Source organism: Pleurodeles waltl, chromosome 10 (assembly GCF_031143425.1).
Source record: "Pleurodeles waltl isolate 20211129_DDA chromosome 10, aPleWal1.hap1.20221129, whole genome shotgun sequence".
Classification (NCBI taxonomy): Eukaryota; Metazoa; Chordata; class Amphibia; order Caudata; family Salamandridae; genus Pleurodeles; species Pleurodeles waltl.
The window spans coordinates 311,039,664-311,067,360 of record NC_090449.1 but is presented as its reverse complement, the minus strand read 5'-3'; the positions used below and the strand labels follow the sequence as shown (position 1 = coordinate 311,067,360).

Genomic DNA, 27,697 nt, shown 5'->3' with positions numbered 1-27,697 from the left:
TAGCCCTACTGCCTCAAGCTGTGCTTGTTGTTATAGGCCCTGGCCCTAGTTATAGGCCCTCGTCTGCCATTCTGCATCACCAGCATGGCTATATTGAACACACTACGAGTTAAATCAGTAAATATTGAGCCATAGCAACAGTAGAGAACAGGTAAATACTAACTTGTATCTTTGAAATAGGATCCGGAAAGCAGCACGCGTCTTGTTACCATGAACCCGGCAGAATCCCTAATCTGGAAAGGAAATATTTTAAAGAAAAGCAAAGATGGCCGAATTTTGTCGACTCACTCCTTCCACCTGGGTCATGCTGGTGGGATTGTAGTTCGCAGGTTTTATTCAAAACGTTTCAGAGATCTCTTATCTGTAGGTGATATAGAGCCCCATCCTTGCCCCCAAAATCAATACTTACACAGAAATTCGTATTTCATAGTATATTATTGTTTATCATATACAATTTTGAGTAAGAATTATGAAGATTGTAGGTAGCTCAGCAAATGTTACACACAAAAGGACAATAGCTACATGCGTCCCAGTCCTATTTCATCGCACTTCATCGTTCAATCTAATCCATACCCAAGTTACAACTAGCCGATTATCAGTATAGTTGTAGTAGTTTATTTATGCCGATCCACGATAAGCCCTGCACACCTCCACTTCATACTGTTTCATTCCAACAGGCCTGAAGTCAGAAATCCATATTGCAGCATCCAGTCCATGTGAGTAACAAGGGGTGAGTTTCTTTTTTTATAAAATATTTACTTGTCCAAGGGATGGAATGCGTGTTCCATTTAAAAAAAAAAAAAAAAAGTCTGTCCAATTTGGATTTGTGCAGTGAGGTGACAAATTATGGCACCATTCTCAGTATATCAAAGTTTTGGTAACAGCTACTCTAATTATGCCAGGGACTTTTTTGTCAGCGTCTCGCTTCTAACAAGGCTTTGATTATTCGACCTTTAGGAGTACACCTGACTCTGAACATACCAGTGCTCTGTCTATGTTAAATCTTTAACTATTCACAGGCTCCAGTTATGTCAAAGCAGTGTTTATTAATGGGTTCTGAGCTTTTTTGCTCATAGTAAGGCTGTGAATTTACCAGCACATTAACTATGCTGTTTATAACAAAGTTCAGGAAATATTATTGTTCAAATTATGCTGTTGTTTTTTTTTCCTTACTTTTTTCCAGAGGAATATTTTGAGAACTGCTTTAGTAAATTTGTTTTTAAGCAGTTGTTTCATAAAAAAAAAAATAGACACTGTAAATCCAGATCATTTGTGGGTTCCAATGCTTAGGTTGAAAGTTAAAGGTCAAAAGGCCACTCATAGTATGAAAATCTTGACTTGACCAGATTTTGGAATTCCGCATAAATCACCGCATATCACTATGCCGAGTTCTGCACAAATTAAATGGCTTTTCTTAGAAAATAAGTTGGCCTAGTTTGTAACCTTAAGCCTCCATCTCAAGATCCAGTGTAGTAGTCCAGGCACAAACGGTGACCATGTTAACATTCGACACAGGTGTTTTGTGCAGCAATTAACAACACACAAAAGCTATTTTACCTGTGCTCTTCTACCATGCTATAACAGTTAAATTATTAGAGCAACACCAGTATAGGAACAAAAAGATATATGCACACCAGCAGCATTTTAATTGAATTAAACAGTCACATTGACTCCAATTATTGTGAACACCCCAAAATGTTCTTCATAATGCCATCCTGTTTCTCTGATTCCAGCCAGTGAAATAATGTGCAGCTTTTGAATCTAGAATAGCCTCAAGCATTGTTACAGCTAATCAACTTTTTCCCTGCTGCCCTCTGTGCCTGAGCCGTAAAGAATTACTGCTTTATGGCTGTAACCACAGAAACAGATGAAAATGATGGTTTTGCTCGGAGATACAGAAACAGTGTATGGTGTGTGAATTTGGTCTATGTCATGTCATTCTTGCCCGTACTATCCCCTTCAACTTTCTAATTTTCCCTTCAAACCCTAGCTGCCTTTCTTCTCCGCCTACAACATGCAGAGATGATACCCATATCAATGGAGATCACATGGCTTTGGAGAAGCTGAGAATCACTTCTTCCTTTGCATCTGATATGGATCCTCACCAGCGATCAAAATATGAAGAAGAATGCAATTGATTTCATAGACTTGCCCACCTTCATTAATATGTGCCATTCATACTTTGTCTGCCTATATATTTGGCACTAAAGTTCTAAACCTTCTTCTTCTGAATGGTACACACTTGTCAACCCAAGAGAAACATGGCACAAAAATAGAAATATTATCAGCATTCTTCATTTATGAATAAATATATGAAAGCTTTGTTTACAAAAATCAGTAGATTTAGATTTTTTCCTCAGCTGACATCCAGTGATGCCCTTGTCCTAGGCCTTTTAATAATTGTCCGTTTGAGTGCTAAATATCCTAGTCTTAAAAGGAACATTGCACTTAAGGCTAGTTTATCAAAAGTGTGAGGCTAAGCCACATTAGTGGCTGACTGAAGGTTCTAATGGTGTTGCTTGATGGGGCCAAAAAATGAATAGTCAATGTTGGAAATGAAGGCACGTTATAACTTTGATGCTGTCAATCGTGCTGAAGTCGTGTCAACAGAATGTACTACAAACCGTTGTCTAATTAAAAAAGATTGTTTATAATGAGTTCCATTCTGCAGTAAGACTGATACTCTGAGGTGCGTGCCAATCTCGGGTAATCCAAGAGTAAAAAAATATATACATTTTTGTCGAATTTCTGTACTGCCTAATGGATTGGATGAGTATGCTTAGATAGGTATTTAACTTTGTTGCTGTCTGTCTGCCAAGAGGTCTCAAAAGTGAATGATAGTTAATAAAATCTAGTAGCACAGAACCACAGCTCAGTGATGTTGCTTATTCGTAGACTGATCTTGCTACTCCTATCTGTAGATTTTTTTCCCTCTTGTCAAGATGCAAAAGATAAACATTGTCCTTCAGTCAGTGAGGTTGTCTGCATCCTGTCCTTGATTCCTGCTCAGGTTTTTAATTTCTGTAACACTGCAGTATGAGCTAATTTGAAGTACTGCCACCCGTCTTTTCAAAGTCACCTTTTTACTGGGCTGTTGGATTTCAGATGTATTGATCACAGGCATCCGTTCCAATCTGTAAAATACTTTGAAATAGATGAGTATACAAATCCGAGTGCCTATTGGTCCTAACCTTTTTTGTCATTGGTGCCATTCATGCTTATATCAAAACGTCCTAATTTATCATATTGGTGGCGCATCTGTTGTTGATCAGGATATTTTGGAATTAATGTATAAACTTTGTTAACCATTAAACAATAGCCTAAATTATTGTCACTTATTGGAGAGGTATTGAGAAACGTGGTTCTATTTGCAACGATGTGGATTCCTTTTATTTTTTTGGTCGATTACACATATGCTGCACCTTTCAGCACCATCAAACATGATGTTATGCTCCACTGGGTTCAGTTAAAAAAAAAAATGTCTTTGTTGTATTTGCATGATTTTAACATTCTGTACGATCTTACATTTATTGTTCACCATGTATGACTATGTATGGAGTTTACAGACCCTTATTCCATCCCCACGACCCACCCCATATGGCCCATAAGTTAGTACAAAATGACAATCATGTTTTGCTGAGTACTTTAATCTTTTAATCACAGGTTTTCAGTAGTTGGCCACTCTTCAGTTGTACCCCTTGGATCCCTTGTAAATGGGCAGAAAAACAGAGATATTCCTAGTGGTTCATACTTTTGTTCCTCCAGGTAGGGCACCTAGTCCCACAGTCAATTATTTGTCCCTATTGGCACTTCCTTGCTGAGCGTGTTGCCTGGTTTGCGCTCATTCAGTCCTGTGTGTGTGCGTATGCATGCTCAGTGCTAGTCTATTCGTCCCACACCCCAACCGCCCCCCCATTCCCCCAAACCGGTTGTGTTCAGGTTTCAGTCATGGGGTGTGTTGTTAGTCTGGCGTGTGTCATTGATGGTGTGATCATGTGGGAAAGTTGGTCAGCTATCATTCTTTGGTTCTACTTTCCCAATATATGCATCCCACATTAGCCCTATGGGTAAAGGTACCTCTTTCAGTCTAAGTAGTCTCGGCTTCTGCCCACTTCAACAGGTCTTTTGTCCAATGTCCCTCGTCTGGGGATATGCTTGCTTTCCAAGCCATTGTAATGTGTCCTTCAAATAGTATGAGCGCCAGGTCCACGAATCTGCACTGCAGAATTTCACCTTTGGGAAATGGCATAAGCCCTAGAAGACAGAGCTCCGGTGTGCCCAGTATCTGGTGGTCCGCGAGCTCTTTTAGAAGAATGATCATGGTTACAGGTGCAATAATAGGGTCCAAAATAGAACCCCACATATGTCTGTAGACAGCGGGGACCTTCTTTGGGTGCCCCTTGTTGGGTGAGGTTTGTTTGCAGTACGTAGTTGACTTGTGTACAGCGGAATCTGGAGTTCCAGGAGCCTGTTTGACGTGTGCTGCAGTGTTCCATTATTTAGACAACAACTCTTTTTCCAAATTGACTTCTTATTTGGTTCTCATACTGGTGTTGTGGTTGTGTGTTTGTGCCAGCAATAGGGTGTGCAGTTTTGTCACTGTCTTTCTGCCTGTACTGTTGGTGACGAGGCCTTCTAGGTGTGGACAGCTGGATGGTTCGGCTTTCCCAGTGCCCCATTTTGTGTACAAAGCATGTTTGAGTGCCTGATACGTTAGGCACTGATTTCAGTTATTAGCTGACCTGATAGATACTTTTTACAGGTCGTTCTGTCTGTAGTCTTACAAAGCTAACCTATTCAGGTATTTTATATTGATTTATTTAATGTAATTTTATGGATGTTACCTTTTGGCCACCCCAAGACTGTTTAAGTGCTGTTGAGTAAATTACATTTAAAATACAGTCTGTCATTTGACTGTCTTTTAGCGCCTGGATACCCTCACAGGTGATTAGCACGCTCTACAAATCCTGCTTGAGTGATTGCTTGATCAATGTGCCTCTTAGTTTCTGAAATTTGAATGTAGGTAGGGTTGATCCCGAGTGATTCTGTTGATTTCAGGTCCTTGGGTAGGATGAAACGAGTTGTTTGTTCTGAATCTATCCCGGTTCTTTGTTCCAGTAGGATTTTTGTGTTTTTCCTTAGGATGTTGAATTAAATGATTGGCACCACAGGCACTCAGTGACGGGATTTCAGTGTTGGTATTAACCTGATGATGTCTTTTTAGATTGATGCAAAGTTTAGATGCTGGATTTTGGACTTGTTGAAATCTAGTAGTAATAAGGGTTTCAGGAGGCTTTTATGGATCACATTGAGATAGTCAGAATCAAGCTATCAACTGTGATCTATATCGTTATGGACACTGAACAGGCTGGAGAAATGGTAGGGTCGTTTGGAGAATAGAGAATTATGAGAGTGTATGTTAATTACATTATTTGCAATTTAAAGAATAGGCGGACTTAAAACAAAAGAAGCCAGAATTTTTCACTTTGATTGGGGCGTGGGGTCAGGCTCTTGTCTAGCAGGAATCACTTTGTCATTGTGTGCTTCCTAAAGTTCCATAATAATCGCCATACAAAGGGGCCATTTGCGCCTCCGACTCACAACTGATCCATTTGCAAGATAGGGAAGAAATCGGAATCTAGAATGCTTTTAATTTGTCGCCTTTCTTAAATTGATGGTATTCTGTATACCTGTATATTGTGATGGGGGAAAGGGTAACGTCAGCACTCCAAACGGCTTTTTTCCTCTGTCGTTCTCTCTTTCTCCCCCACATTATAGTTTGATCATTCTTTGACTGCCATCGTGGCTTAATAGTCCTTAAAATGGTGTGAATAATTCCTGGGCAGTATGACATTGAGAGTTAAGACTGACACGACAGACTCAGACGAAGCTTCGGAAGGATCATTGCTCTATTCATCCCTCTTTTTAAATATATAGCCAACCCTAACACCATCTATTGGGCAAAGTGACAAGTTCAGTACTTAGTGTATGGAGGTCATGCTGATGGATGTATTAAATAACACTCTAAACAGTCCGATAATTATACAGCTCGTGTTCTATAAAAATATGGAGGTAATAAATGCATATTGTACATCTCACAATGGCAGGTAGTTTGTGCTGGCAGCTTGGCATAGGAAGTTTTCTAAGACTGTTTTGTCCGCAAACCGCTGCATCCTTTTACTCTGCCACATCCAGCATTTCTAACAGAAGAATATTCATGAATACAGGTGCTATAATCGGTTCTAAAACAGGCCAAGGTAAAACAGTCACTCAGAAATGGCTCATATTCATTAGGACTTTGTAATTCCTCCACATTATAAACACATTGTACAGGGTCATGTAACGTACTCTGGCCCATAACATGCTTGAGGATACATCTCAAAATGTTAATGAGACCCCATAAGGCCATATACAAGGAGACTCGTCCTTTCTAATTCCTGCTTCTTTGTTGTCACTTTTAGTTCAAAGAAGGCACAGTAAAATTAACATTAGAAGATCATCTTCCTAAATTGTCTTGAGCATGTCTCTTCAGAGCTGACACACCCAAAAGATGAGCATAGTAGTAGAGTTCCAGCTTTTTTTTTGTTTTCTTTTTTTGTTGTTGCTAAGGCCTCCTTCGATAAATTGCACTGTTCAGTCATCCTTATCCTTTTGATGCCACATAGGAGCCTGGCTCATTACTTTGCTGTAGCCTTGGTTGTTACTATCACAGTTCTGCTAGACACCCATAACAGGCAAACCTTTTACAAAAAGGGCAATGCTATTCTTTCTCTCTCTGTCTGATAGATATATACACACACACACACATAGAGAGAGAGAGACACACATCAACACACACGACACCTCCTCTCTTTCTTCTTCTGTTGCACTTTCTTTTCTATTTCCCTTCCACCAAGTATGTGAAAAATTAACTTTTTCCACTATTGACTCCCCTATCTACTCTTTCTGACCAAGGGAGGAAAAAGTTCCAAAAAGCAAATTTTATTCCCAACTTGCTGTCTGACCAGCTGATTTCATGGCACACTAAAATGCCCATAATTACTTCAAATCCACTGATCCGCGAAGCTTTTTTCAGAAACGGCATAGATCATTGAAATCCCTCACTCAAAATGGGTACAGCAGGTATGGTATAGAACATGAAGGTGACCTCTGCAAGACCATATCTCCTAATACAGTGCACATCAGTTGCTTATCAACAATAGGTCTGTTTATATACAGTCAAAGATTTAGGGAACAGCTCTCCCGCAGGTGTACACCTCTCATGCCACACCCTCAGAATCTGAACTATGCAGCGTTAATGCCGCAGCATTTTACAAATTCTGATACACCTCCTAAGGGTCCCTAACCTAAGGGTCCCTAAGGTCACTAGGTCTAGCCCAGGATTAATCAGGTCACAGTACTCCTCTAAAGCAGCACAACAGTAGGCCATGTCTTTCAGCCATACCACTTCCATGGGGGTACAGGAGACATCCAACGCATGACCACCTACCACTTAGCAAGCAATAGAGCCATTGCTGTGAATCGATTCTCTGGATGGGTAAATCCCTTGTAAAAGCCAAAAGAGCCAAGTCCATCGTGGGATCCAGGGAACCCCCAGCATCTCAGCCAAGGTAGAAAATACTTTACTCCAGTATGGGGCCACTGTCGGATAGGCCAATGCTACATGCAAAAAAGTTACTTTAATTTCGCTACCATTTTTTTACAGCAAACCACTCCCCCACTATGAAGCGAGCAATCCATTCGGTTGTGTAATATAGACGATGTAGAAACTTAAAGGGTATGAGCCAGTCCCCATAGTTCAAGGGATTATTTTTCACCTGTGTACAACACTATTGCCAGGTCTTTTTCCTGGATTGTCCGCCATAACTTTGCTTCCCATTCCGAGTTGGCAGCATATGCCAGTAGTCGAGTAGTGTTCACTTTCCCTGGGTACTCGAAAGAAATTGTCTTAGCCATACCTGTTCTTTGAACTATCTTAGTAAATCATGTTAGTTATGTTGGAGCCTTAGGGAAGCCAGCCGGCGGGGATCTTGCTGCATGTTGTAGTCCGTGGTATAGTAGTGTGGCCAAAGCATTGTTTCCTCCCCTCTCCTGAAATGCCAGCAATGTTATAAAGTGCTCTTCCAGGATTAGGCGACCCAGCCTCTTAATACCCATTCTTTTAAGTATTTTTTTTTTTTTGTATGGATTCAGCAATGAAAAAGGGAGTGGATTTTTATCTATCAGTAGGAGTGGAGAGTGCACCCTATCCAGTACCATGTGCTCTGCATATTTCACCATGCCAGGGCAATGTTAGCTGCTACATCCACCTCCTCCTGCCCACAGTGGGGTTTACGGGCCGGCACCATTGGTAGTGAGTCTGGTCTGACCCAGATCTTCCCCACCTTAACATTTGTGAGTCCAGCAGTGTAGTGAAAGCAGTGTTGTGCATGATGTGTCTGTGCCACCAAGTATAGAGATGGGGATCAGGGATAGCCAGTCCCTCCTTGTCCATGGATTGTGTCAAAACTGCCCAATGAATCCACAACTGCTTCCCACCCCAAATTAGTCTGGTGAGTAACTGTTATAGCTGCTGGAAGAAGAGTTTAGGCAGCATTATTGAGATGTTAACTAATGAGTACAAGAACTTCGGCATGATCACTATTTTTATTATGGAGATTCTCCCCATAAGCGATATAGGCAATTGTATCTATCTGTCCGTTCATGCCTTGAAGTAGTCAACCGTTACCCCAAGAGTGTGCCTCACTAGTTCCACCACGTCTCTGGTGACATAGACACTCAAGTATTTGACCCAATCAGCCATCCACCACAGAGGATAGTCTCCCTGCCAGGGGATGAAAGTCTGTCTATGGGAATAATTTGGATCTGTCCCAGTTGATCTGGAGGCCTGAGTTGTCCCGATACCGTATAATTTCACCAATGAGGGGGCCTGTGTTCCTCAGGGCACTGTAAGAAGAGAATTATATCGCTTGCATATTATGAGAGGAACACAGGTCCGGGCCCCATCCGTATCCCCCTGTGGGAGTGAAACATCCGGATCCAACACACGAACGGTTCCAGAGCAAGGAGGAAAATCAGAGTAGAATGTTGACATCACTGCTTTGTTCCCCTGACAATCATAACTAAGCCCATTAGAGTCTAATTAACTCACTTCTGTGCAGTAACATCTGTATAAAGAGGATCTATAATTTCCGAAAAATATGAACCAAGCCCTACCCATTGTAGTACTTCTCACATATAATTCCACTCAGGGGAATCAAATGCTTTCTCAGTAGTCAGTAAAATCGTGACTGCCGGTAGGTCCAGATCAATTTTATGTAAAATGGACACCAGTTTATGTAGGTTAGATCCCTGAGGTATAAAGCTTGTTGGTCTGCTAGTACTAGCCGCTGCATTAGTAGTTGTAGCCTCTGAGTTGGTATCTTAGCAAGAACTTCATTGTCAACATTTAACAATGAAAGAGGATGATTCGAGGAGCAAAGCATTCCATCGCTGCCTAATTTCAGTTGAACTGTACAGCTTCAACCGTAGAATGTGGCAATATTCCTCTTTCTATTGCCTCATTGTATACCACCACCAGCAGCTGCACAAGCTTGGTCACATATTCCCTGTAAAATCCTACTGGGATACCATCACATCACAGCGCCTTACCAATATCTAAGGATTCTATTGCAAACTTGATATCTTCTAGTGTTATTGGAGAATCAAGCAGTTCCCGGATATCTCCCTCCACCCATGCCAGAGCCACCACATTGAGATACTGAGCAATGAGGCCTTTGCATACTGTTCTCTAGATGAGTACAGGCCCTCTTAGTATTCGGGAAATGCTTCTGAGATGTTTAGTGGACGTTTTTATGGAGGTATCAGTGCTCTGAATTCTGTTTGTGTATACGGCGTATATGCTTTCAGTTTCAATGATACTGCCCTGCTCGGGCAATCCCACTTCTCCAAATGCGCGGGCTCTAGCTTGCTTTCGTCGATATAGAGTCTTCCACTGTGCAATATCACAAAATACCTCCATTGTTTCTTGTAAGGGAGTCAGTAAACGGGTCATGAGTCGTCTAGTCAGATTGTAATCTTTTGAGGTCATTCTCAATTCTTCTAGTCGTGTCATTAATGATCTGAGAATTCCTGAGGCCTTGGAGATACAGACTCCCAGCATGTATACCTTCAAAGGCATCCAGTAGCAGGCCCACCTTGGATACCAAGCCCTCGCTATGTTTCAAATAGTCAAGGGTTGCTTCCCCATCCTCAGCTTTGGGGACTGGATCAGACAGTTTACTCCCCCTTAATCGCCACTGTCTGGTATGTCTAAAACAGTAGGAAACGGTAAGAAATAGTTCAGTCAGTGAGTGGTCAGGCAGTGTTCATGGTAAAATGTCAGCGATTTCCACCATTCCCATATCTTGGGGTGTCAACAGCCAGTAGTCAATATGTGAACTGGTGTCATCATGTACTGTGGAGTAAAAGATAAAGTCTGTGTGATGAGGACTTATCATTCTTCAAGTGTCTGACAATTTGTAGAGTTCCATGATCTTACTAAGAGCTACCGTTGGCTATGTGGTTGCGCCATGGTAGATCTATCCTGTTTTCTGGATAGTGTTGTTCATCGAGAGCTGAGCATAATTATTGCATTTGGCCAGCAGATCATTAAAAAGTCGGGGGTGACTGTGTTCAGGCCATAAACGTTCAGTAACTCTAAAGGGGTATCGTGCATGGGCCCCACCACACACATCCACTGACCTTGGGCATCAACAAGCCATGTTTGCAATGTGAAGGGTACGGTGTTACGGATGAGGATTGCTACCTTATGGAAATAAAAGGAATAGGTTACAAATAACCTGTGTGGTCCCCATGGTCATGTTAATGTAGGAAGCAATCCTGCTGGTGTATGAGTTTCCTGTAAGAAAACAGTTCCCTCCTATGAGATAGGCAAGCACCTGCTGAGATTGTTAAGCCTGCATACATTCCAACTAATTAATTTGTCTAGGTGGCCTCTTTGTGTGTGGTGTCTAATTGGTCGAATATGACCACAACTGGGGACACTAGCCCCTAAGAACCAGCAATAAGTCCCTTGCAAATGCGTGAACTCTCAATTGTAAACTTAACAATATCCCCACAACTCCCCTCCCATTACTGACTGTAAGTGTTAGCGATAGAACCCTTTCTAAACAGAAACAAAGAAATACCCATTCCACAGTGTAGATAATTGCTGCGGTTTACTAGACTCTTGGGGGGGGGGGGGGGGGGGGCAGAGAGTGTGCAGGTGGCCGAGGCACCCAGTAGGTGTCCACAACTGTATTAGCAAATACACTATCAATCCCATGCATATGTCAGCATTTGAATTTTGGGTATTGGAGAGAGGGCTCTAACCAGCCCCCCCCCCCCCCCATCCCCCAGTTACCGTATCTGGTCTGCCCACTTAAGTGTGGAAATCATATTAATTGAAGAATAAAAGTTTGCATACTCAGCCCCAGCCAACAGCAGGTTACATCTGTTTACTTCAGCATAGTCTCTGTTATGCAGCCCCCACTTTTCGTTGCTGCCGGGAAAGGAGTCCACAATGGCAGTGCAGTGCTACACCTCAGAGTCCAGTCCTCTTCGTTGTGCGGAGTGACTTGTCTCTGATTCTGCTGGGCAGCCATTGTCGCATCCCTGTCCTGTTTCCTACTCATGACCAGTGGATGGCAGGTTTCCAAGAACTCCAGTGCTGCCTCCAGTCGCAAAAATAAGTGAATCTTCTCAGCTAGTTCCACTCTCAAATTAACTGGGTAAAGCATGGAGTTTTGGATCGCATATGCTCGTGGTTGCTTTTTAACGACAAGAAAGGAGCACTGTGCCTCCTGAACCACAGGGCATGAAGTCTGGGTAAAAGTCCACCAATGCACTACCATGCTGTAGATCTGGTTGGGGCCTGTCGAGACGCAGTTTTGTATCCCTGTCCATCTAATGTAATAAGTGTACTATAATCACCTGTGCGGGCTGACCCTGTTTAGGCTTGGGCACCTTAGATCTGTGGGCATGTTCCACAATGAAAACAGAGGAGAATGCCTCCCTGCCAGAGAAAGAGGTAATCAGCTGTTCAACAAATGCTTCCATATTTGGCGGGTGCTCTGTCTCCCCACTCCCATAACCTTCACATTATTTCATCATGGTTGGCCTTCTAACTCGTCATTTTTGAGCTTTATCATTGCCAGAATCTTGGAGAGAGCAACAAACTTGCGAGTATGGGCCTGAGTGGAATCTGCGACCTCTGAGACTCTGGGCTCCGCCTCTATCAGTCTGTCATTTTGTTTATCCAGACGGGCCTTGAAATGATCCATTCAGATCAGCAGGTGGTCAGTCTTGGATTTTGTGGTTTTCAGACTCTCCTTTAGTGTCCTCCGCAGATCAGTCACCTCCAAGTCAGCCAACTGTGTGGGTATTAGGTGTGATTCACTCTCCCGACCAGTCTCCTGCTTTTGTCAAACTAAAGTTTTGCTTTTTATTGGTCTGCCTTCCACATGATTTCGCTCTGGAATGGAGGACTGTGATGTGAAGGCAAAGCAAAAATTCTCCAAGTAGTATGGTGCCACTGTTCAAGCAGCCCATCACCCTCCAAAGGCACTGCAGCAAGCATCATAGAGTCTCTAGTAGCTGCCAGACGGCTTTCTCCCCTCATCAGGTTAATATCTTTGCCTGTTAATTGTTCTTTTGGGGGGGACAGAGGAGTGGGGGGAATTGAGCACACAATGTGTGTGGAGGTCGCTCAACTGTAGAGGATGAAACCAAATTGTGCCCAACATTCTTCTCTCAGGCAAGTATATCACAACTCCTGGCATTGCGGGTGCCGTGACTGGAGGAGAAAATCACTCCCAGTCCAGCCACCAGTGGATCACAGGTCAGTAGACCAGGGGACTAAAGTTGCAATGCTTACATACTACCTGTCACCCCACTCCAAGTTATCTGCAACCTTGGGTGCCAGAGAGGGGGGGTCCATCAACCACCGCTCTGACTGTGCGCTATTCTGTGCAGCAGGCCCAACAGGTTGCGGCTCGTGCACTCCAGTGTGCCACCACACCCAAACAAGTGCTTCATAGTCCAACAGGCAGGAAGTAGAGACCGGATGGACCACACTCACCGCGTCCCTTGCTGCTCTTGTTCTGCGCTTCGGTTACCAATACTTGTTAATAGTGTCAGCCAGCTGATGGGAGTTCATTTTAATCAATTATTAAGTGTGGGCCTGGATAGCTCACTGACCAAATGGCCATCTTGTGTGCTGCCCTCTAGCGCCCTCCCCCAGCACACTTTTGAGCCCAGCGTCCGTGATACCTGATTGACGTCCTTCAAAACTCCTATTGAGTTCTTCTTTTTTACCCTTTTAGTAAGATGTTGCTTGTGCCTCGGTCCAGCCACACCTCTACCACCTTACTTTAAAGCTACCTTATATCCACCCTGTTTGGATCTAACTTTTACCAGTGTCCCTGTTGCCATTTTGCTGGGTTCCTTCTTGGTGGTGGTCACTTACGAAGATCATTTTGGTGTATACTTGCCCAACCAATTCCAAGATTTTCAATATCCTTGCTGCTTCACTCAACTATGCCATTCACCATTCTCACTAGCTTTTCTGAGCAAGTGGCCATGCTGCTTGAGGTGAACCTCATAACTCTCAGAGAAAGTCCCCGGAGATGGCAAGTAACAAGCCACTATGAATTTACAAGAATTTGAGGTTCTAAAGTTACTCACCAAAAAAGCAGGTGTTATCTCTTAGTATCTCTTCAGAAATTCCTCCACTCGGTCTAAAAACCTTCTAATAATGCTAAACCCAAAACATATCTCTGGATCTGTGTTATGGAAAGTTGTAACTACAACAACAGTCTAAACTATATCCCTTTGCAGAACTAGTGGAAACATTGTCTGCTAGTTGAGAGGCTCTTTCACTATGAATTTTGTGGCTTTAGTTAAAGCTTCAGTGTTGTCATTATTATTTATATTTTCATATTCAAGTGTTTCTTTTACATTACAGTTTAAACCTTGAAAATAGTTATAGAGCATGATTAAAACTTTACTGTGTGAGTAATCACAGACCACAAATACATTTAGCTAAATTACACATGTCAAAGGCAGAAGGAGGCTTAGCTTTACCCGCTCTGTCTTGTGCCATTCATTAATATCATTTCTATCTTTGCGGTCCTAAAGAGATAGGCAGCTCTGATTATTCTGTTTCGGCATGTAAGTTATATTCATCAGCAATTGATTTACCATACTTTCAAACGATATCCCAAACCCTTAAAAGGTTTGCTTTAAGTGGATTGTATATTTGCCGACCACGAAAACTGGATTTCGTAAACAATTCAAAATAAGAGCCATCTTTGCTAAAGCTAACCTAAAAGAATTGCATACTGCTTTGCACTCACTAAGATTTGGACAATCTAATAAAGGATAGAGTATCATCAGTATGAAACGTGTGTATAGCAGGTTGAGTGGAAATTTTGGAACCGGATTGATTCACTGTGTTACAATAATAGAGGTTGGTTCTGGCTCTTCTGTCACCTAGAAGAAAGAATGTTTAACCTGTATCCTAGAAAATGACCATATTAATTCTGAAATGTTGAATCCTTTATTCGCAGTTGAATTCATAATTGTGAGTATTCAGCAATTGTACAAAATTCTGAAAGCTTAAACCCAAAATACTTTTTTTTAGATAATTTGTTTCTGAAATTGGATAAAGAAACTTAGCTTTTTCCATATTTAATGTATAATATGTAGTTATCTAAATGCAATTCCAAATGTGTGTGGAGTAAATTTTAAACCAATGGATTTAAGTGTATATCATCTACAAAATGCTACACAGAATACCTTCTAGTATTTTGTCTTTTGGCCAAAGGCGACAGAATGATATATCAGGAGAATAAACCATATACGGCCTAGAATCCCCCAAATTCAAAAGAATATTGAAGGAATACATGTAATTTTTTAAAATACTCAAACAAGGTTGCATGTTGAAATGAGACCATTTGTGTCTTTATTGGGCTCTTTTATTGCAGATTTCAGGGCTCCCCCAGACAGTAAGAAAATTCACCTTTAGCAACACTTGTCAAAAGATAATTAATTACACAGCGGCTGAACTCCTTACAACCCAGACATTCCAATACTGATTAAATAAGATGCGTAAAGAATTAAGAACGTTTTTATGCCTACAGGGTAGGCTGGACAAAGACATTGTCTGATTTATGGCAATGTTTACCAGACACTCCTGAATGCATCATTGCTCCCTATCCAAAATAGAATGGTTTGAATCAAATTTAATAAGATACATTAATGAAGGTTTTTATATATACTTTTATATTTGCCTCCTACGTCTTGGTAGTATACAATCTGTAATGTATTTGACAAATTGTGAAATATTCTCCATTAAAAAAAGAAGGAATAAAAGAAATCACATGAACTGTCAAAGAAGAGAGATCCATCAATAGGAAAGGACAAGTTGCGAATTTTGTAAAGATAGCGTCTTGCTTTTAACTGTGGATGTCTACATAAACTTTCCTGATCATGTTGCATAATCCTTTGTGTCACCATAATAGCTTAATAGCTTTGTTAAAATTGTTACTGAGTGAAAAGAGAAATGTTCATCTTGGGCTGGCCGTTGAAAGGTTGGAACAGCAATAGTTTCAGACTTATAATCTCATATTGCATTCCACCCATCAGTCATCTTCTATTCTAAATAAATTACATATTAGTTAAGTCTTAACACATTAACCACACCTGCAGTACATATCTGATGACATAGTGCAAGCTTCTACATGTTTGTAGGTTTACCAGCATCATTGGTGGATGTTCTGCTTTTCTCGTGGATCAATGTATTGCCTGTATATGTTTTTAGGTCTTGCCCAAGAAGTGTATGCTCTTTCTGTTGCAAGATATTTTGATAGATTGCAGTTGGCTTAGAGCAAACCCTTTGCTTAACATTGGTTGGCCTCATAGTAACTCTAATGTGCTTGCTTCTTATTTGATGCTTTGTGTGGGCTTTCGTTCCCAGTTATGAGCTTGTGTCTCCCCTGGAGCATTGCCCCATTACTGTGTCCTTACAGTGCTTGGTTTATTTTGGTGCTTGTTTTTTGTGTTTAGTTAAGCACTATACAAAAGTGTGCCTTTTCTCCAGCTCTTGGCCTAGTATGTTTCTCTGCCACTGGCCCCCTGTTGCTCTGTCCACCTGTGTGCTTCTCTGGTCCCATGTCTCAGTATTGCTCTAACTCTTTCTGGTTCCTCTGCCTCTCCGGTGACTTTTGCAACTCTTGTGTTGCACCCAGCCCCCTCCCACATGCCCCCGGGCGGAATTCCCTGATTAGCTCCGCGCCGTTCCATCTTCTCCGGTGAATCAACTGGGATTGGTTACTAAAAATAAAAAAAGTGCCTGCATCGTTTTGCAGGCACAAGCATGTGTGGTGTGCATGTCTACAAAATGACGCAGCCATCCGTGCCCGGTATTGTTCGTTTTTTTTTTTTAATTCTTTAGCCATGCCAGACCTATTGGTTTTGCCAGTGCTTGGTATTTTTGCAATGCCTGATAATAGTGTTGACCTTTTTTGATTCAGAAATGGTGATGCCTTTTTTTTTTTCTGTTCCAATATTAGCAACATTCAGCCAGAGCATAGTTTTGTCTTAGAAACGGGTCACCTCTGGCTGCCATAGAGTGCCTGTATTGAAATTTCCTTTTAGATAGGCTATAGTTTTTATATTTATACTAAGCAAACCGGACACAGTGTAGGCAGACTTAATAGTTTTGTTTGCTGTATCTATGTGTATTTATGTATCTGTCATATATCTGTGACTACATTACAATACCCTGATCTCTATGCTTCTCTGTCCGCCTTTAGATGTAGTTTAATTGTCATCAGTGCATCAGTTGCACTGTAGGTAGGCTAAGGATGGGGTTAAAGGGAAGTAAACCTGCAGTAGTGAAAGAGGATGTATGCACAGCAATTGAACTGCAGACCCTTTGTGTTGTCGCTCCTAACCACAGAATCATACGTTGTTCACTTTGATTAACATAAAGTCCAACATTACATACCAGTTGTCTTCACTGATATCATAGAAATGAAAACAGAGCAGCTAGAAGTATTACAGATTATGGTTAGGAACTGCAAGCCATGCATTAGCCCAAAGAATTATACCTATTGCTGCAAGAACCCTTGTAAATGGGCAGTCCTGGATTTGAAGAGCTTGCTTCCTCCTAACTCCTATACACCAAAGAACTGAAAGATAGCGACTCTAGCCCATAAATAGTCACATGGCTATGTACCAAACACTTGTGACTGTGAATCCACCTAAAGGAGACCAGAAAAGAGAGAAGTGTATTAGAGAATTTAATCCTTCAATCCAACTAGAGTTGCAGGATTGAATCAAGTTCTCTAGTGTGATTGAGGCAAGTATATGGCCTACCCAAGCCCATTCAGTTCCATAGGCAATTTAACGTGGTGAAGCTGAGGTATAAAAGTTACACAAGACCATAAATGTCACATTGACTGAATGAAAAGCGCAAAAAGGGCTGAGCTTTCAAAGAAGATTTGTGAGTTTTGAATCCAGGAGTACCAAAGTTCGGATCCAATTCAGGATTGGATTGGGGTTTGTCACACAGATGCCCCTTTAATGTTTCCAGAGTTCCACTGCGAACAAATTAGAGTTTATTTTCTCAAATCTTGTCAAACTAGATCATTACCTTTGGAGGTCATGCAAGTGTAGTACGACACCCCTTAGACACAGACATTACAACTAGGAGAAAATATTGATGTTCTTCTTAGTGTCTCTGCATAAGACAACAGAGATGAATGAGGCAGCAGAAAGTGATTAGGACCTTTTAAATATTAAGTGGCGTGGAGTGTAAGAAAGATATGGGAGAAATGTTGCTTAAGTGAGAACACTAGAAAATAAATTATAACAGTTAACCATAATTTGAATGTGGCGCTTGCTCTAGTTATATTGTGCTAAACGTCTATTTTATCTTGCTATCATAGTGGACAGTATCCTGTGAGCACCAAAATTGCAACTCCTATGGCCAGGGTGCTGAAGGTGGGCAATGACATTAAAGTTTTTAGAGAGGCTTTCTTAAAGGCCAAGATTTGTTTGAGAATAAATAAACATTGCAGGTGAAAGATGAATGGGAGTTTGGTAAGAAACTTTAATCTAAGAATACAAGTGTTTACCTGGTGATTTTCGGTATCTCTGTACAGTTCAGTGTGAAATTCAGGAAACATCTAGACTGGATTTACCTGCATCATTATCAAACACGAGGGTATCAGTTTTGTGTTGGACGTATATTCTAAATAGAAAATATATCCTGTGTAACCCTTAACCAAAAGATTGTATAAAGTAATGTATCAACAACCTTACTGTAGTTTTTCTTCTTTCCACAGTATCTTAATAGGAAAGGCCTTGGCACAGCCTGTAGTGGACCATTCATTCCAGAAAAAACACAATGGCTGTGTTTATGCAGTTCCGCCTGCTGCTTTGGAAGAATTACCTTTTACAGGTGAGAATACATAATTGAGTTTTTAAGACGGACGTAAGAAGACGTGGGCGGGAGGGTGGTGATGGGGCAAGGAAATGTGACTGGCCTTTGGTTGCATCATGTTTCACATTAGTGCAATTGGTCTCGCTCTCCCCCCAGTCAGCCCTCCAACCCACGCAACAGTAGGCATGTATTGTGTATTGGGGTCATTATGCATTCAGTAAGTGACAGAGTATCAGGCATGAATATGTCCATAGCGTTGGCATACACAACAAACAGTGTTGACTAATAATGTATTTTGCATTTTTTTCTTTATCTGGTGAGCTTCCTGGGCAATAATTCATTTTTACAAAATGTTTTTGAGTTCTCAAAAAGTTTTTTAAACTTTGGTCTGGCAGGTAAGCATAGAGAGCTAAAGTATGTCAACTCCTTGCAAAATCTTCAAAACGAGAGGTGCTTGACAGTGGTGAAGTCATACTGCACCGTTCATTAAAATGTGCCCCAAACAGTGTTTTGGGAATTGGATTTTTCACTCTTTGAAGCATTCTGAGGTAAAATCGCTGCCTTTGGAAATGCCACTTCATTCCTTTATAAAGCATTGAAAAAATAAATTCCCCTCGAGAGTTTAAAATGCTTTAATGGAGGCAAAAATGCCCCGATCATGTTACAGATAATATATTTTGAAAATATATTACTTTCTGCTTCCAAATATTTTTACACTGTGTTGTGCAGCATTCACCAGGACGCTGAAAATGACTAAAATAAGTTGGACAAAGAGTTTGACCTTTTCTGAGCAGGGATCGTCTATGCTGCTCTCAGTGATGCCAAAATCAGTTTGACAATAAAATGAGAAGAGCCTTGTTCAAGGATAGGGGTGTGACCATCAGTGCTACCACTCAAATTTCAGAAAAGGTTCTATGTGCCAATGCAAGGAGAGCAAAGTTCACCTCGCCCTTGCTTGTTACCAAAAGGGTAGCCGGTGTATTCAGAACCCTCATGCATGAGTTACTGTTTTTTCTACCCTGCATCGTCAGTCTTGTTTAATGTTGGTGACCTTTAAGAAGGGACAGGGAATGCTTTCCTGGTCTTTCTAACCCACGTATGAGTCCTACAACATGTATTCCTTTGGCACAATTCATACCTGTGGTGAGACTCTTTATTTACAGCAGACCAGAGTGGATGCTTTGTTGATGTGCTGCAGTTTTCGGATGCAGAAAGTAGCTGAAAATTTGAAAGATGAGCTCTCAATCCCGTATGCAAAAGGAATATGCTAGATACATTTTTATATCTAAACTGGCAGCCTTAGACCTATTATGCTTGGGTCGTGATCATACAAATGCGTTAACCAGTAGCTTGTCCCTTTATACTACTGAACACATGCAAGCCTTACTTTGCTTTACCTATTGTAAAGACATTGGGTTTACAAGAAAGTGTTGTTTCACCTAACTAATGGTGGCTGTGACATCTCTTGCTAGCCCAACAAAATCTTACCCACCGCTAGCAGTAGAATCTTTGTTAATTCATGCTGGATCGATCACATAGGTCAATATTTACATCAAGTCAATCCATCCTAAGCTCTTGCAAAGGTAAAAAAAAAAAAAAAAAGTTCTGCAATTGAAGGTCCTGTACTTAGGGGGTCAATCAAATGTGTTCATGACACTTTCACCTATTCCTCTCTCTTTCCTACCTTTATTGCCTCCTTCAACTTGCATATACTCTCTGCCCAGTTTCTGTTCCACCAAAAGCCCTTGTAAATGGCCTTAAGGCAACATAAGTATAAAAGAAGCTTACAACACACAATATCTTGTTTCATCCATCTCTTTCTTTTACTTCCTTTCATGCCCTTTCTCTCCTCTTATTTCCCCTGCTTCCCTCTCCTGTTAGCCCTCAGTTCTTGTAACATTCCTTATGCTGTACAAATGTTCTACAAATAGCTACTTTGCCATTGATAAATCCTTCAGTCTGGTTCTACTTGGCTCATATCCCATATGTGCTCAATAAGGCAAATGGCGATGCCACATAGAGATAACATTTGCATATTTCCTGATCCTCTTCTGCCAGAACATCTTAATTACACTCCAGTTTTTGCCGAGAAAAAGATGCAGCCACTGAGCCTGAGTTACGCTTGCTTTTCTTCACCAAAGCGCTGATGGAGCCACACTTCAGAATAGCACTTACACGTATAGCCCTGCTCGGATTAGACGTTTGAGAGCCCACACACCCCATAATACATTGCGCCTCTGCACCAGGTAATTTCTCTTATGTATCTTTCTGAATTAGACAAACTCTGTTGGCCATTGTGTAAGAAGGACCAGCGGAGCGATAAACGAAGGTGAAGCGACACTTGCAGAGGTTCAATGTGCAAGTTTATTCTGAAATAAGTTATATAACAAGTCCTACACCAACCACGTCCTTATCTCTTCATGCCGGCTCTCTCTGTCTCCAAACGGCTTCTCTGACCAATGCCTCCCACATTCCACTTTCACCAACATTCCACATTCTCCCTATTCTTATGCTCGTGCCACCTCTCTCATTCTTATGCTCGTGCCGGAGCACCCACATAGAGGATACCACACCATCTTCCTCATATCAACTCAAAAAAGAATAAATAAATAGCATATTAACGGAACTACACATTAATAACACTTGAGTAATAAGCAGATTGTTACATGCAAACCTACACAAACAGCCTGAAATTAGCATCACAAAATCCATGAAGAAAGAGCAAAGTTCAGTGTTCACATTACATAGTCTTTGAACCATGACGGTGTTGATGCATTTCTCTTCGGTCGAGTCTCAGTAGGATCTCGTATGCTAGGAACACTTAAAGCATTTCGAGCCTCTCGAGCAGTAACATCTGAAGACATGCTTTGACCTACATCAGGCCCCAAACATTTGTCCACCCTATTCAAGTTCCATATCCTGTGATCATCTGTTTTCACAGCATTTTTGAACAATTTTATGACTTTAAAAGGACCTTTAAATTTAGATGATTTCCCTTCCTTTCTTGGAGACTTTATTTTAACATTGTCACCTTCACACAACACTGTTTTCTTTACAGCTTTACGCTGGTCATACCACGACTTTCTTTTCGCTTTCACCTCTCTCTCTCTCTCTCTCTCTCTCTCTCTCTCTCTCTCTCTCTCTCTCTCTCTCTCTCCAACTTTCAATGTTACCCACTTGATCATTGACCTCCTTTCTTTTCTCCGTTACCCACCTAGGTTCCATCTCACTGTAGGGTGCCCTACCTTTAAACAACTGAAAAGGAGTAACCCCTGTGGTGGAGTGTGGCGTTAGACGATATTCTCGAACTTTTCTCTTCACATCACCCTCCCACTCGACACCATTAACTAGCGCTAATTGCATGCATTGCTTCAACACCTTAATAAAGCGCTCAACAACTCCATTGGACTCTGGGTGATAAAGAGCTGTTCTTTTATGTACTACATTTCTTTCTTCCAAGAAGGACTCCGTTGCTTCAGAAACAAATTGCACTCCATTGTCAGTTAGCAAAGTAGAGGGGAATCCCTCTCTTTCAAATAAGTCATCTAGAAAATTAATTATGTCCCTTGATTCAACCGAATTCACAAATCTGACTTCTGGCCAACGTGAAAACATGTCAATGCAGACTAAAATATAACGGTCAGTAGATTTCTGTCTTATTGGACCTAAAATGTCCAAAGCTATATCAACCCAGGGACCGGAGGACTCTTCACGCATGACCATGGATTGAATCCTACACTTCAATACTTTATCAGAACACATGCACTCATGACAATTCCTCACTGCCCTTTCTACCATCATGTCCATGGCAGGCCACCAGTAGGCGTTCCTTAATCTCTCCTTTGTTTTGGATATGCCCATGTGGCTTGAGTGAGCACGATTTACGAGTTCCATTCTCAAGCTAGTTGGGGGAACCAACTTGCTGCCTCTCATCAAAAGCCCTTTCTAAGCGTTGTTAGGGTCCCGCATGGAAACTCTCGCGCTGCAATGATTAATGGGCGGAGAGTGAAAACAATACACAGGTACGAGCGCAAAGTACCTTAGATGCCTGAAGCCTCAAGGATCGTGTTGTCAGGACTGCTGAGACCTGTTCTTCACCGTATGGATTTGCCTGTTTGCGTCTGATCTCTCTTCACTTTCTCAGTAGGACCTCGTCGCCAAATGTAAGAAGGACCAGCAGAGCGATAAACGAAGGTGAAGCGACACTTGCATAGGTTCAATGAAGAGCAAGTTTATTCTGAAATAAGTTATATAACAAGTCCTACACCAACCATGTCCTTATCTCTGCATGCCGGCTCTTTCTGTCTCCAAACGGCTTCTCTGACCAACGCCTCACACATTCCACTTTCACCAACATTCCACATTCTCCCTGTTCTTACGCTCGTGCTACCTCTCTCATTCTTATGCTCATGCCAGAGCACCCACATAGAGGATACCACACATTGCCCATGATTTCCTTTTCCTTTGGACAAAGTGTGCCAAAAGTATTATTAGCTAGGGATGATGCTTACTTATTTTGGTTATAACCTACTGCATTAATCTATATCCCATAACCTAGCCTAGGGGTTCCAGAGAACTCTGGTTGATGGTCTACTGCATAACATTCGCCTCTGTGTTAGAATCAGGAGATGCTTTCAGAGTTGCCCATAGTGGAAGTTGCATGATAAGTAGTGAAGATGCTGTTCATAGGAACAAGATCTCGCTGTCTTAAGGTTCTTCTCTTCAGAGACTCTGTTGCCCACATTGATTTCTTCGAACCTTTGGAAGGAGCACAGTAGCAGCACTCAGTGAGTCCATCAGTTCTTGTGGTTGCTTTTTACAGAGCTGGTAACATTACATTTTTTCCTCTTGTTTTCAATGTTCGATGATCTCCTTTCTTAGCAAGAAGCTACAACATACCTTCATTTCTCTCTGTCGCTATTTTTCCACTTGGGACTTGTAGGACCAATAATCTTGGGTTGTCTGAAGATAATTTTAAAGAGTTACAAATAACCAAGAAACAATCCATCATGCAGCAATACTCGAGCAAGGGGCCTAGATTCTATCAGTGAGCTGTAAAGAGAAGTAGTAACTAACTTTCTGTAAAGTAGAGCAATTCTTTTTCTTTTGGTTATGTTAGCCACCCTAGTAGGCTAATGCACATCATATCTAATGGGACTGGTACCTGTTGTAAATAAAATGTGTGCTTTTTTTTTATTTTTTATAATAATGCCACTGAATTACATTTTGATGTGTTTTTTTCCTCTTGCAGTCTCTTATTAAGGCCTCTCCTGTTAAGAATAGAAACATTGGTTCTGTTTTATATGATTGCAGGCGGCAACTGTCTTCCATCCACCCACACTTTAAACATTTTTAGGGTCTAGCCTGCGATAGCATGCACTAGAGCATGCGTATCACTATAGGAGACAATGTTTATTTAGAAAAGGACTTTGAGCCTATCATTTGCTTATCATTTGAAGGATTGCACGGCACTCTTCTTTACAGCCTCACAATTGGTCATGGCTGGCACATCATTTACATTCCTGTCCGTGGAGCAGGGGTAAAGCACTGATTGATTCAACTTAAGCAGTCCTGGCCGCTGCTCCCCACGTTTTTTAACTTCTGGTGCTGTGCGAACAGAAAGCCCATGACTGGCAAAAACGTGCCCAGTAGGACAAAATAAATTGCCAAGTTTTATTTTCTATAGTTTGCTTTTTTTTTTATTTTGCCAACTCTTTTCTCACTGTGCTCCCATGTTTTGTTTTCTTTTTGCTTGTGGGTGCTGTTCTCAAAAGATGACTATTTTCTTAGTCTAATTTTTGTAAAGCAACAGTGTTACTTTTTAGGTGTAATTTTCGAAATTATGCTTTAACACATAATCATGCAGTATGCCCCAATCCACCCCATTCCAATAGCCCTGCCAAGTCATCCAGGTCCACGCTTTATGTGGTGCTCCTGTCAAGGTTTTTTCCTTTGAATTATGGGAATTATATTCTTGTGTAGTCCATTATTAAACAGGACTACAACTCCTATAATTCAACAGAAAACACATGGACTGAGGCAGCACGTTACACTTGGACCTGGGAGCTTGCCAGCTATGCTCCAAGCCAATCCAATACCCCACACTCCAATCCAGATCACTCACCTCAATCCACCACACTTCAATCCTCCCCACTCACCCCAATCTGCCCCACGCCAATCCAAAGCAATCTGCCCCACGCCAATCCAAAGCAATCTGCCCCACGCCAATCCAAAGCAATCTGCCCCACGCCAATCCAAAGCAATCTGCCCCACGCCAATCCAAAGCAATCTGCCCCACTCCAACCCAGTCCTCCCACTCCTGTCTGTCACACTCCAATCTGCCCTACTTTAATCCAAAACAGTTTGCCCTGCTCCAATCTGTCCCGCTTCAATCCCAAACACTCTGCTGCCCTCAATCCAAAACAATCTGCCCTGCTCCAATCTGTCCCACTTCAATCCAAAACAGTCTGCTGCATTCAATCCAAAACAATCTGCCCAGCTCCAATCTGTCCCACTTCAATTCCAAAACAGTCTGCTTCACTCAATCCAAAACAATCTGCCCCACTTCAATGCAAAATAGTCTGCCCCATTTCAATCCAAAACAATCTGCCTCACTACAATCCAAAACAATGTGGCCCACTGCAATCCAAAAAAGTCTGCCCCACTTCAATCTGTCCCAGTACAGACCAAAACAATTTGCTCCAATCCAAAACAATCTGCTCCACTCCAAGCTGTCTCACTTCAGTCTAAAACAGTCTGCCTCACTCCAATCCAAAACAGTCTACTCCAGTCCAAAACAGTCTGCCCCACTCCAATCCAAAAAACTCCAATTCAAAACAGTCTGCCCCATTTCAGTCCAAAACAGGCTGTCCTACTCCAATCGAAAACAATCTACCCCACTCCAATACAAGACAATCTGCCCCGCTCCAGTCCATAGCAATCTGCCCCGCTCCAGTCCAGAGCAATCTGCCCCGCTCCAGTCCAGAGCAATCTGCCCCGCTCCAGTCCAGAGCAATCTGCCCCGCTCCAGTCCAGAGCAATCTGCCCCGCTCCAGTCCAGAGCAATCTGCCCCGCTCCAGTCCGAAACAATCGTCCCAGTCCGAAACAATTGGCCCCAGTCCAGTCCAAAACAATCGGCCCCAGTCCAGTCCAAAACAATCGGCCCCAGTCCAGTCCGAAACACCCTGCCCCACTCCAGACTGCCCGCTCCAATCCAATCCACTCACCCCAATCAAAAACACTCCACTTCATCCCAATTCAGCCCACTCCTAACCGCCACAATACACCCCATACTCCTAATCCAACCCACTCCAGTCCAACCCACCCTACTGCAGTCCAGCCCACCCCACTTCAATCCAACCTGTTCCACTCCAAGCCATCACATTCCAATCCAACCCACCAAACTAAGACAACATGTTAAAAACACATTGGTAAAGCCAATAGCTCTTGATTAGGAGAGACATATTGACTTTGCCAATGCTTGTTCTTTTTATCTTTTTTAAATGTGTATATTTTTGTCGCCTGTACTGGGAGGACATTTCAGCTCTCTGAAGAATGAGGGCGCTATAGGGTATTTTGCTTTTTTTAACTGTGTTGCTTTCAGCAATCTACAAAACAGGAGCGACCAGCTGGTGTGGAATCTGAAAACAGTGGGAAAATGCAAGAGCCAAATGTTGGTATGCTGGGTTGTTGCACACATGTGGCAATTTTCGACTTTGTTTTCCTGCAATTGTTTTATTAGATTTTGAGTTTGATTGAGATCCATTAGAGTCTGGCTACCAGGGGCATGAATTACTTTCTTGTTGTGGTGTAAGAGAACTTGGTGACAGTACATCCAACGCTACCTTCGTAAGGTGAATGCAATTTTCTTCCTTTGTGCCCCCCAAGTGCTTTCTCCATCTTCACTGTTTTTATTGCCAGACAAGCTAAGTTCAGTTTTCAACTGAGACTTGCATTTTTGGACTCTTCTTTATCCTGCATGCTCTGATGTACCTCGATTCAGCCTCACCCACTAAGGTCAGCTCTTACGAGAAAAAATTCCCAAGATGTGATGCTCTTCGTTCTGCCTGTCCCCATAATGTTTATAGGGTATGCTTTGTTTGCAGTTGCCTTCCTGTTTACAGAAGACTTAGTTCTCAATTTGCAAAACCACAAGAGCTCATTCACTGCACTAGCGGCTTGGGCTTGTATCAGTATTAATCATCCTACAAGTGTGTTAATGTCAACTACACCATCAAGTCCCAAATGGTGTTATTAAGGAGGACGAGTTTGCAATTGTTGGGTGTGTCTAAGTAAAAGTATCTATGCCCACGAAGGCTGATTGTGCCCTTTTCTCATGCTGAATCAGTAAATGGGTGTACGTACGCTGTGTAGTTCATCACCAAGGCCCTTTATTTTTTTCTTCATTTATAATAAATACAACATTCAATATTTCATGAGCTTGACAGATAGTATGAAGAACCACAATCTGCTGTAATGTGAGCACTTCTTTTAAAACTTAATCTGAGGCAAACTGCATTGTTTTTTGTTTTACTATAGTCAATATGACTAGAAGGAATTGCTGCAGTCAAGATGAAAGTTTAACATACCACCTTCCCTTTAAATATGGGAGGTTTGAAAGGCAGATTATAGAGGGCTGTTGGGTTTGCTTTACCTAATTACCAGCATGGGTTCAATCGGATCAAATATGGAAACTCCTAAAGATTCCAATATCCACCCTGTAGAACATACTGAACTTTAAGCCTTAGAGCAGAACCATACATTTCAGCATGTGCCCAGTAAGAAAAATATTCCAGCTGACCTAAAGTGGTCGACATTCAGTTGGAAACAGTGGTTGGATAATTCCGGAATAGACAGTATCATTCAGTGACAAATTAATTTGTTTCCCTTCTAAACTTATGGACACCGGTGCATTCACTGGGCTCTAAAGTAAGCGAAAGACAACGAGCAACACTCTACATAAAAAAAAGCCTTTTTCTTGTTGTTCCTTGTGTAAAGACCAGTGTCTTTCTGGTAAGGTTGACCGGTAAAATGAGTGTGGAGTGTGGTATCACCAACATGAGTGAGTAAACAGATTAACGGGGTGGGGATGCACCATTATTGAGCTAGCTTAGATAATTGCCTCTAACCGAAAAGGGTTGAAGCTTCTGACCTTTGGACTAACAGAGTTGTCAGACACCACTAATAAGGATCTGTGAAAGAACAAA

General features: G+C 41.8%; 1 protein-coding gene across 3 annotated transcripts in view; it reads left to right on the top strand.

The window, feature by feature from the left end:
- Positions 1-27,697, top strand: part of ABCA3 (ATP binding cassette subfamily A member 3) — a 453,847-nt gene that overhangs the window by 85,560 nt on the left and 340,590 nt on the right. For all 3 annotated transcript variants that reach the window (XM_069210492.1, XM_069210493.1, XM_069210494.1), the window contains exon 2: positions 18,393-18,508. In XM_069210492.1, coding sequence (XP_069066593.1) covers positions 18,455-18,508 — 54 coding nt within the window. In that variant the 5' untranslated portion in view covers positions 18,393-18,454. The remainder of the gene's footprint in view (positions 1-18,392; positions 18,509-27,697) is intronic.